The 12245-nt window shown below is 49.0% G+C and overlaps 1 protein-coding gene across 1 annotated transcript in view; it reads right to left on the reverse strand.

The window, feature by feature from the left end:
• Nucleotides 1–12245, reverse strand: part of CUNH2orf92 (chromosome unknown C2orf92 homolog) — a gene marked incomplete at its 5' end in the record, with an annotated part of 32901 nt that overhangs the window by 1504 nt on the left and 19152 nt on the right. Inside the window, 3 exons of the mRNA XM_017524081.2 lie at nt 1625–1775; nt 7512–7593; nt 8503–8613. Of these exons, the coding sequence (XP_017379570.2) occupies nt 1625–1775; nt 7512–7593; nt 8503–8613 (344 nt within the window). The remainder of the gene's footprint in view (nt 1–1624; nt 1776–7511; nt 7594–8502; nt 8614–12245) is intronic.

Raw genomic sequence — 12245 nt, forward strand, 5'->3', positions numbered from 1 at the left:
GGGCACTAGGGGAGTCATCACAGCCCTCCTGTCTATGGGGCCTCAGGAGCCCCTGTGGAGCTGCCCTGAGCCCACTGTGGAGACCCCAAAAGCTTTTCTTCTTGGGGTCCTGCTGCCCTTGGGAAGCAGGCTCAGCTCCCCAGTCTGCCTGAGGATCCCCTCATGCTTCACCCCGAAGCCTCCTTCTTGGGGATTTCCTTTCTGGGCCTCTACTATCCTCCGGCTGCCTGAAACCCCTTCAGAAAATCTGTGTTCCAACCTCTAGGCTAGGATACTTTTCTCCTACATAGAGCCCCCACCAAAACGGCGTTTGCTAGCAGCCTCCCCTTTCCCCAGTGGCATCTTGAACCTCCAGGTGCAGAAAACCTCCCTTGGCATCCATGCTGGACATTCATTCTTACAGTATTGAGAGAATAAGACTCCCCACATTGAAGAGAGGAGAAATTACGGCATCAAATCACATTCACACAACAATAATGAGAGTCACACTATGAAACATGTTGTTTTTGCCAAAAAGAAAGAGTCACACTGATTATGTGCCAGACTTTGCTGTATGCACAATTAATAAGCCATTCAACCCATTTTCTGGATAAGGTAAGTAAAACCCCGAGAGGTTAACTAAGAGATGCTAGCGGCCCAAGGCAGTCCTACCCACCCAGGTGCTGGGAAGAAAACTTTGGTTGTAAAATATCTCCCCAAAGGAGGCCAGAACCCCAGGGGGCTGGAAGCTGAGTCAGCCACGTGGCAAGGTGCTTCTGTGTGTGTGGCGGGGGGGCTTCCGGTTTCTAGGGTCTTCAAGTCCTGGAAAGGGGATTCCCAGCCTCTGCAAGGCACTGGCCCTATAGCCCTTGACCGCTGCCCCCTGCCCTGCCCCCAGCTTCCTGTCCCAGAGGCTGGTCTGGAAACTGTAAAGCCCAGTGCTGAGACAGTTCTGAGATTGGGCTGCAGATAAGGCTCTCTGTTCTGCCAGAGTGGAAGGAGTTGGATGCGTCTTCTGAATGTTTAGAGTAAAGGCAAACGGATGGAAATGTGGGCTAGGAAAGTCGTGGTGCATTTGCTCATTGGGTTCAGGTAACCCCTCCCTGAAGAGCTTGTGAAGAAATTCATCCCTAGCCCCCATACCCTCAGGTCTCTCTGCCCACAGTTCTTCACCGGCCTGACACCTAGTCCTCTTTCAGGTCTCCAGTTAAGCATGTTTTCCTCCAGGAAGTCTTCTTAATCCTCAAAATGGGCAGGGATGGGGCTTTCTGTCCATTTCACCTGCAGCTGAGCAGGCTGGTCTGGCTGCACAGTTATGAGGACACAGGCCACTGCTAGGAGACATGCAGCAGGGAGCCGGGGTGGAGGCTCCAGCAGCCCTGAGAGGGGTCACACCCCAGCACGATGAGCCCTCAAGGATGACAGCCTCTTCACCCAGGGTCCCTCCCGGATTCCTTCTGGGTGTACAGAAAAATGGTGATTTTTAACTCCTTTCTGATTCTTTTCTGGTTCTGCCACTTAACTCGGAGGGACCGTGAGCCTCTCTGCGCCTTAGTTTTCTCCCCCCATCTCTTATGAGTGCTGTGCCTGTCTCGTACGGCTGTTGCAAAAGTTAAAACAGACCTAAAAGCAAATGCTCCGTTACTGCCACTACCACCGTCATGTCATCTCTACTGGAGGCCGTCCGAGTCCAGCAACGAGATTCCCTGGCGCCCTCCAGGGGCAGCTCTCCAGTATCGCAGGCTGCCAAGCACAACTCAGCGTCCCGGAAGGCAGAAGCTGACCACAGCTCTGCCCTGAAATTTAAAAAGTTAATTCAGCTGGTTTAAGTCAGAAGATAATTGCTTGGCCACAGCAGCCACATGCTGTACTCTCCCCTGGGGGCTTCTCAAATGGATGGCTCCTTCAGAAACCTTCCAACTGCCAGGGCACTACCACCTCCTGACAGCCCTGGCTACTTATTCAATACAGAGCACTCGTTCTATGCCAGACTCTGTTCCAGGTACTCTGTTCTATGGACCCACTGTGAACAATGCATGAAAATCCCTTCCCTCATGGAGCTGACATTTCTAGTGGGAGAGACAGAAAATGAACAAAGTAGGTATTTCATAGAATACGCCACATGGTTACAGGTGCTAAGGAGTAAAATAAATCAGAAAAGATAGGCGAGGTCTGAGGGCATGTAATTTGGAATCAGTCAGGGCATCCCCCAAAAGGGATAAGCTGTGAGCCAAGACTTGAAGGAGATGCAGGAGAGAGCCACGGAGATATTGAGGAAAGAGCGTTCCCAACAAAGGTCTTAAGCAGGACTGTGACATCTGGAGGTGGGAACTATTTCCCAGCAGTGGCCCCAGCAACTGGAGTGATACTTATCACATAACAGTACTCAGTAAATATTGCATGGATGGGTGAAAATCTTACATATGGGCTTCAGGAACAGCTTGCTTTGGGCTCAACTGATGGCCCCAAGGTTGTTGGCTTCATTCTCAGACAAGTTATCTCCCTATGGTCCAAGAAAGTGACTCAGCTTCAAATCCAACTCAAGAAGCAAGAATCTATTTCTCGGTATTCCCAGAAAAAGTCCCAACACAGCTCATTGGCTGAGTAGATCACATGTCCATCCCCCAGCCAATCCCTGAAGCCAGCACATGGCATGGGGAAGTGGCATTGGACCAGGTCACATGCCCCACCCACACCACACCATACTCTGGAAGGAAGGAGTGGCTGGAAGGAGGAGAGCTCATGCTGGATGGGCAGCCAGCCGAAGTCTTGCAGAATATTCATAAGAGCTTAAATGCATCTATTCCTTTCCATCAAGCACAGCTGCATGCTGGCCACAGTGAAGGTACATTTAACACTCACAACAGCCCCAACCAGTAGTAGATTAGCCTCATTTTACAGATACAGAAACTGAGGCCAAGAGGAAACTTAGGTTTGAAATTCCACAGCTAGTAAGTGGGGAACCTCTTACAAGAATCTCCTAGCTCAAAGGGAGCTTGAAGCTTCCATAGGGCTCCGCCCTGAAATCCCGTGTGATCTGGTGACTGCCCTCATCAAGCCAGGGACAAGCAGGCTGAACCAACCTTAAGCTAAAGCTGTGAGGCCTTAGCAGGAGGGCAAACTGACAGTGCAAAGGCAGTCACCTCTTTGATGGAGAAAGGGAAATGGAAACGCTAGCTCAGGGCAGCTCCCAGGGGCCCACAGACCATGAGGGGACTGTTGGCAGAGCCCATTGGTGCTGATCGGGCTTGTTCCTCAAATGCAAGCCCAGGGTAGGGGTAGGAGGCCAGCAGAAGGGTGGACTGCCTGTCAGGGCTGGGGTCCCAAGAGGTTGCAATGAGGACGGGGCGAGGGTGCACGTGCAACCTGATGAGAGCTCAAGGAAAATCTGGCATGTGTGCTGTGCCTGCTGTATGCCCAGGCTGGGGCAGCTGCATCTCCTTCCAAGCGCAGAGGACCCCAGCCACCTGCTGTCCTACAGCCACCACACATCCAGTCCAGCACAGGGCCTGGCACCCAGCAGGTATCCAGTAATTGTTTGCTGCTGAACAGACCACCCAACGGCACTGTAAAGAGGGTAAATTATCATGCTCATTGCCAAGAAGAGGCGGCCAAGGCTCTGAGAAGGTCCGGGCAGGACCAGTATTGAAGCCCAGCTGGAGCCAGCTCCCCAGCATCGTGCCTGGGACTCCCGGAGTTGTGAGGGCCGGGCAGGAGAATACCAGGTGGCTTAGGCCACACCCCAATTGCCAGCAGTCCTCTCCTGGGGCACATGCCCTGGTCAAGCCTGCAGAGACCTTTGGACAGCCAACAGGTCACCCAGAGTGACCAGGGCCCCACACTCCTGGAGAGCCCACTCTCCCCATCGCTCCACTGGCTTCAGTCTAAAAAGTGGGGACGGTGGTGCTCAGCTCACAGTGAAGTGGCTGGACCACAGATGCCAGGGCAGACTCCAAGGTCAGCCCCCAGTGGCACGCCCTGGGGGGGGGCCGCATGGCAGGTAGGGTGGACCTGGCCACCAGGGCGCTGTGCCTGGCATGGGGAGGTGCCCAGTAAGTGCCGATTTGAGGGGAGATCAGTTGATAAGTTACAACGGTTGTTGATGCTGCTGATGCTGGGGAGGGAGTAGGCTCTCCCCTACCCACCTCTCCACAAGGCCACCCATCCCCCACCCAGTTCTTCTTCCCCACCCTCTTGGGACAAGTGGGCTGAACCAACCACTTGGGGCTCATTCTTGGCCCGTCACTGCTTCCGCCCTTCGCCCTCCTTCCAACACCTTCTCCTACCCTCCTCCATTCAGATCCCCCACCCGCACATGCTTCTTCCACTTCCCTCCCCCCATTCCTCTGCCTTCCTCTTCCCCACTCCACTCCCCCAGCTTATTCTCCCCGCTCCCTCCGCCGTATTCTTCCCCATGAACACCATTGTCCCCCGCCCTTCTCCCTTCTCCTGTCCCGCCCTCATCTCCCTCATCTTACTCTACCCTTTCCTCTCCGTCATCCCATTCCTTCCTCCCCACGGCCACTCAGTGCCCCCGCTCCACATCCCCCGCAACCTGAGTGCCAGGCTGGGAAGGTCAGGCTGGGGCCCTGCAGGTGCATCTGGGGATTTTTATAACCCTGCAGGCTCCTCAGGAAGCACCTAACTGGAGCCTCCTCTCCTCTGCGCAGGGCAGTGACTACTAGGATAGACAGGAAAGGATCTGAGCCTCCCAAGGCCCAGAAAGGCAGAGGTGCGCAGTGGGCGCAGTAAGTCCTCACTTAGCTCACTGATAAGGTTCTCGGAGGTGCAACTTGAAGTGCAGTAAGGAAACCAACTTTCCCAGAAGTTAATTGCAATAGACAAGAGTAAGTTCCTATGCTATATTCCTGGTCACAAAAACATCACCAATCATCTACATAAAGACCCCAAATACTTTCATATTAAATATTAAAATAATTGTCAGCTATACATACCTTTAAGAATGATTACTAAAAAATAAGTCAGATCATGATTTATCCACTTATCCACTTCAGAGCAGCAGTGGCCAGAGACCAGCCCGGCAGCTCAGGATGGCGCAAAGTGGAACCAGCCCCAGCCAGGACCTCACCCCATCTCAGGACACACTCACAGCCAGCCACGCTCACCCATGCATGGGGACACTGTAGGCACCCCTCTGCATCAATAGCTTTGTGATGTCGAAGGAAACGGAGTTCCCGGAGAAAATCCCCACAGACACAGGGAGCACGAGACAAGCATCTGGACTGGCATTCTTGGTTCTCCAGGCCCCTGATTTGGGAGCTGGACTGGAGTGAACCTGGGGGCCAGCTCTGTCCAATACCTCAGGCCACCTGTGGCTATAGCAGGATCAAAGTCCCAAGACCACTAACTGGGCAGTTTTTAACTAAATGCCGTGATGTGGTGGAAACAGTTTTTCTAGGGATGGGCTGTTTTTCCATCTTGGCGAAGAACTGGACAGAGCCTTCCAGGGCCACCTCGTCCTCATTGCCCACACAGATAGGTCCAAAGCTCTCAGGCCTTGGTTGGACTTCCTCTGAGCTACTCCTGACCACCCCTCCCGCTGCCTTTCCTGAGGCCCAGCTCCCAGAGCCCATCCACAAACGGACAAGGGAGCCAAGAACCCTTCAGACCCAACAGTTTCCCCTAGGAATCTGTGAACCTGCTGACCACAAGCACCAGGACCATGGCCTACATCCCTTGAATCTCTAAACACACTTTCCCCCGCCTTGCAGTGGCCCTGGGCCCAGCCGAAGCAATCTCACATACCCTCAAGACTCAACGTATCAGAGAAAGGTTGTGTGGCCGTGCATTCGCTTCCCAGGGCTACCATAACAAACCACCACAAGCTGGTGCTTAAAACAGCAGAAACGTATTGCCACATTCCGGAGGCCAGAGTCTGAAACCAGGGTGTCAGCAGGCTGTGGCCCCTTCAGAGGCTCTGGGAAAGAATCGTCCATTGTGTCCAGTAGACCAGCAATAACAAATGCCGGCAAGCATGTGGGGAAAAGGGAACTCTCGTACGTTGGTGCAGATGTGTGGAACATAAGTTAGTACAACCACTAGAGAGAACACTTCGGAGGTTCCTCAAAAAACTAAAAATAGAGCTACCTTATGAGCCAGCAATCCCACTGCTGTGTAGATACCCACAAGAAAGGAAATCAGTACATCAAAGACATATGTGCACTCACATGTTTATTGCAGCACTATTCACAATACAAGCTCTGGAAACAACCTTGGAGTCCATGAACAGGTGAATGGACAAAGGAATGTGGTACATTTACACACGGAGTACTATTCAGCCATTCAGAAAATGAGATCCCGTCATTTGCACCAACATAGATGGAAATGGAGAGAGCTAGGAATAAAAACAACTGAACTCAGGGAGCTACAGAGTAGGAGGCTGGTTACCAGAGGCTGGGAAGAGTAGTGGGGTGGGGGAGAGATGGTTAATGGGTGGGTGCAGAAAATAAAAGAATGAATAAGACCTAGTGTTTGATAGCACAGAAGGGGGACTGCAGTCAATAATAATTTAATTACACCTTAAAAATAACTAAAAGAATATAATTGTTATTTGTAACATGAAGAATAAATGTTCTAGGAGTTGGATACCCCATTCACCCTGATGTGATTATTATGCATGGCATGCCTGTATCAAAATATCTCATTCGCCCCATAATAAATACACCCACTATGTAAATACAAAATTTAGAAGTTAAAAAAATAACTCTTGGCCAGATGTGGTGGCTCACACCTGTCATCTCAGCACTTTGGGAGGACGAGGCGGGCAGATTACCTGAGGTCAGGAGTTCAAGACCAGCCTGGCCAACATGGTGAAACCCTGCCTTGTAAAAATAAAATAATAATAATAATAATAAATAAATAAAACTCTCAGTACTCCCTACATCCTCCTGCTTGTTCTGTTTCTCTGGTGAGACCCTGACTGATACAAATTTTGGTACTAGAAGAGAGGAAATCTTAAACCTATTTCCAGTGGCAAAGAGGGCATTTAGGTACTCCACAGCGTAATGTGGCAATAGAGATACACAAAATATTACCACTGGATACTCCCAGTCAAACGCATACAAAAGGCAAGGTTCTGGGTGTCCATGTGTTTGGTGATACCTGAGGACATTTTAGTTAAGCTGAGGAGCATAATATTGGCTGGCTGCTGGAGAAAGTGGGGAAAGAATAGGTTAAGCTTAGGCTTTCATTCTCCCAGCTTCAGCTCTGCATAAATGAACTGAAAGCTTCTATGGGCCGAGGGCTGTGGCTCATGCCTGTAATACCAGCACTCGGGGAAGCCAGGGCTGCAGGATCACCTCAGGTCAGGAGTTCAGGAGCAGCCTGGCCACAGAGACTATGAGATTGGATGGGAATACCGCTGAGCACCAGCTTGGGAAAACAAGGCAGTCTTAGCCAGATCTCAAAGGACAGAGACCAGTGGACATCAGGGTCTCCCAGAGCATCTGTCACCTCATTTATAATGTGACCAAAAAAGAAAAAGACATCAGGGAGATCGGACATGGAGGTACGATTCCTGGTAGCAGCTGGCTTCGTGTGGAGAGCTGTCCAGGGCAGGCGGTGATGTAGACGGGAGAGCCAAGCCAGGGCCTTCTTGGGTGATGGGGAGAAAACAGGGCTTGTGCAGCCTCCCACCTTCAGCTATGCTATGCCAAGAGGCGGCTCATCCAGCAGCTCTGAAGTCTTGTTGGAATAATTCCGCATTTATTGTTTCTAAGCGTTAGTAAGTGACAGCCGGGTATAATTTTGACAGGGAGGGGCTGTGTGGAGGGCTGCACTGTGCTTGGTGCCAGCATGGGTGAGTTTCTGCCACTCTGAACAGGTCTGGGCTCAGGGATGAGCAAGGGTGAAGCTCATCTGGAACTAGGCCTGCAGGTGGCATTTTATCCCTCCTGGTTGTCAGAAAGCCTCAGTCCAGCACTGGCTGGAACTCAGAATATCACATCCATGTTACGAAGGACCCTGGCTGTGCAGACACAATAAAAAATTAGCATCTTTTTGAAAGGTGGTGAAATTTCTGGAGTTGGGGCCTTTGTAGTTCTTGTTTTGTTTTGTTTTTTCAGATGGAGCCTCGCTCTTGTTGCCCAGGCTGGAGTGCAATGGCACAATCTCTGCTCACTGCAGCCTCCGCCTCCTGGGTGCAAGAGATTCTCCTGCCTTAGCCTCCTGAGTAGCTGAGATTGCAGGTGCCTGCCACCAGGCCCAGTGAATTTCTTGTTGTGTTTTTAGTAGAAATAGGGTTTTGCCATGTTGGCTAGGCTGATCTCGAACTCCTGGCCTCAGGGGATCCGCCAGCCTCCACCTCCCAAAGGGCTGGGATTAAAGATGTGAGCCACCCCGCCCATCCTCTGGAGTTGGTTTCATTCACAAACCTTAAATACACATTGTATGCTTTTGCGGGTGAATTAAAGGTGTCAGTTAAAATACCACAAAAGGCAAAAGACACATTCTGAAGCTGTCTGTATTTGAGCATCATATTTAGTTCATGCTATAGATTCCAACCTGGTTTAGCTGCTCCCTGAAGAGTTTCTCTGTCTGCAGTAGTTAACGGCTCTCTTAAATCCCCGTCAGACAGAGGGGATTCTTTAAACCTCTTCTCCTCTGAGAGGTAATCTACAAAAGACCAAATGTGTTCATCGGTAAACAACCATGGCCTGTGATTAGTTCTGCTTTTATGATAAAAGTAGCTTCTTCTAGATCAAAGTGAGGAGTTAGGGAGGATTTCGGGGAAAGACTAAATGTACTACAGAACATCAGTGTGTTGGCATTTTCTTGGTTTTTGTTTACTTTTTAAAAATCTAACAAATTCCTGGGCAACGCACCCATGGCTGAGAGAGGATTTCTTGCACTTGAGCCTGCAACTGGATCACACTGGGAGGGCTTGTGAAAACACAAATTGCCGGCCCCACCCCAGAGTTTCTGATTCCATAAGTCTGAGATAGGCCTGGGAATGTACATGATTCATAGATCCCAAAAGATGCTGCTTCTGTGGGGAGAGGACCATGCTTAGAGGACCCAAGTGAGAACCTCTCTAAGCTGCAGCCTACTTCTCCACTTGCATAAAATAGAGATAATAAGACCTGCTTCACAAGTTGCACGCTGTTCACAAAAATAATTTTAAACCACAAAGTGCTATAAAAATGTTCCTTGAGTTGCAAGGACAAGATAGGGAAATTAACCAGACTGAAGTATTCAGGTATTGCTAGAGGGATTGCAGAATAGTTTAATGGAAACAGGACAGTCGAAAATGAGAAATATTTGCATCCTAGCTCTGCCCTTTGGCGCCTGACTCATTTGCATATGAGACCTGTCAAAGGGCCTCAGTTTGGCTTGGAGAACATCGGGAGGCCAGCATGGCCTGTCTGTCTTTGCCAGATGCAGAATGGCCTGGGAAGAGGCTGAGAGATGTTTTGGGAAGCTCTGAGGAACAAACTAGAACCAATGGGTCACGCTCCAGGGAATGTGTTTGGACTGTTTAGCAGTTAGAAAGTGAGCTATCAAAGAGGGAACGGCAAAGGATGGCAAGTAATGACTCTCACACCCCAGGAGACTTCAGACAGGCTGGAGCTCCCAGGCCCAGATGAGAGACCTTCAATATTGGAAGACCAGCTCCCAGTATATCAACGTGGATTCAAGATCTCTCAAAGTAACCAATGGTTGGTGAAAAAGAAAAAAAAAAGACAAAGAAACAGTTTTCTTCAAAACTGGGCCCAGGGGAGACGCCACATAAAGCCGCTCCATGGATGTTTAAAATTCCCCTGAAAAGCTCAGTTTTTTATTAGGCTCTTTCAATAAGGGAGGGGAGTGGGGCTACACAACAGTGTGGTAGGGTCATAGCAAAAGAATACATTTGCAAGACTGGTGCACAAAGATCCCAATGTCAGCATGGAAACCATAACCTTTAGCAAGAATAGAGGTTAAACATAAACTTATATCATCAGCAAGAAAGGCACTGGGCTCACTGCTACAGGGGGAACAGGATCTGACACAAGACAACCAGCCCGACCACAAAACTGCAAGAGGAGTGAGACCCCCACACAGGCATGGAGGAGCAGTGGAGAGAAAGACTTTTACATCCTCATCTTAACACAGAGTTTCTTCCTCACGACAGATGCCCCTCATGCGCCCATTTATAGGCTCTCCATAAGGATCACATTCCCTTTCCAGGGCCATAATCAATATGCCTTTCCTGGGAAAGGAATCTGGGTAATAAGCCTCTCCATTACAGGTTGGTTTATAGACTCTCTGCAATGAGAAGCTTATGACATGCTGTCATCTCTCTCTGGCAGTCAGAGAGTCATCTCTCTCTATGTGTGTGGCTTTTCTCTAACACAGAGTTCCTGTTCTGAAAAGAGCAGCTTAGCAGAGCCAAAATTACAAGTTACAGCCCTGCTTTTCATACTATTCTTCATTTTCTCAAATATAATCGATACAGTAAGTAACAAGCATTACAAAGCAAATAATTCATTTTGGGGAAACCAAATCCTTCTATTAACAGGTTACAAATCAACAACAATTTCTTCTTTTTATTTCAGATAGCTCGGGTTTTGCCAATTCTTCCAGAAGCTTGGGGTTGCTCAGTCACCACCTAGAGGTTTAAAATGTTCCCAGCACTCTAAGAGCTGGAAGGGAGCAGGGCCCCTTTGGATAGGTTTGGTAAACTTTCCCTGAGCTCTTTCACAGAGAGATAGAGAATTGTCAAAATAAGAGTTTGCAACCGGCCTGAGCAACATGATGAGACCTCATCTCTACTAAATACAAAAACAAAAAAATTATTCAGGCATGGCGGTGCACAACTGGAGTCCTAGCTACTAGAAACGCTGAGATAGGCAGATGGCTTGAACTTAGGAGATCAAGACTGCAGAGAACTATAATCACACCACTGCACTCCAGCCCAGGTAACAGAGCAAGACCCTGTCTCAAAAGAATAATAAAATTAAACAAAATAATAATAAAATAACAGGAAATTACCACAATATGATTAAGACTATCATGTGGGTGTCTGATAGCCTCATGAAGTTCTTGTTATTCCGGAAAAAAAGAGAAGTTTCTTCCTTATTCAACTTGGCATAGAAAAGAGAGAAAATTCCCAATTTCATAGGACTGTTCATTAACTTGACTTTTGAAATGCAGCATGTCAAATCCGAGTCCAGAGATTAGCAATCACAGACAGAAAGCCCTGGCGAGCATGGAGTTCTCCACTAGGGGGCGCACTCGACCTGTTCGTCCACAGAGCTGGAGCAATGACAGACCTGACAGGAGAACACGTGTTCACTCTCTCTACAGGAGGGAGAAGACATCAGAATTAAGAGCCACTGCCCATTCTTATCGTCAGTATGGACGTAAGTTTCATTCGCCTAGGGTTCTTTGAAGAGTCTGAAGGCGTCTTTTATGTTTGATGGGTTGTGTGTGATCATTTGCTGGATTACTTGTGGGAAAAAAAGCACAATTATCAAATTTTTGACCAACGCAGTTCCATTTCCAGACTTCTTTTGAATTTTAGAACTATTAACTATGACAGGAGCAGTCGCCCGTTACGAGAGCAATTCTCCCGTCCTTCCATGGTGTAGGCTCAACCCAAGCTGCCAATCAAGCATGTGCTGGGCTTGGTAAAATCCTTCTTAAAGGAGTGCAGAACCAAGAAACTTTGACTTTGTGCTCAAGAAAAAGTTGGAGTCTTAAGTCTTCATAATTGTCTGTGTTTTGGAGACTCTAACATTGACATGAGCCTTTGATTACATGTTAATAGCACCTTATTGCTGGGACTGACGCTAGATTCCATTCAGTGGACCTGTGATCATCCATAGCTACAGCTGTGTCCACAGACCTGGGCATACCTTTTCCAAGACACTTCACTTCTCAGAATGGTAATTTCCCCACTCCTCCTCCTATAGAGATGTTTTTCACCATTGAGTTTTTTTTTGTTTGTTTGGTTTTTTGAGACAGAATCTCATTCTATCATCCAGGCTGGAAAGCAGTGGCGCGATCTTGCCCCACCACAGCCTCCACCTCCTGGGTGTAAGCCATTATCCTGCCTCAGCCTCCTTAGTAGGTAAGATTACAGGCGCCTGTCACCACGCCCAGCTAATTTTTGTATTTTTAGCAGGGACAAGGTTCACCATGTTGGCCAGGCTGGTCTGGAACTCCTGACTGCGGTGGATCCACTCACCTCAGCCTCCCAAAGGCTGGGTGGGATTACAAGCATGAGCCACGGCACCCAGCATTTTTTTTTTTTTTTTTTTTGA

Source organism: Cebus imitator, unplaced genomic scaffold, assembly GCF_001604975.1.
Source record: "Cebus imitator isolate Cc_AM_T3 unplaced genomic scaffold, Cebus_imitator-1.0 Scaffold31, whole genome shotgun sequence".
Taxonomy (NCBI): domain Eukaryota; kingdom Metazoa; phylum Chordata; class Mammalia; order Primates; family Cebidae; genus Cebus; species Cebus imitator.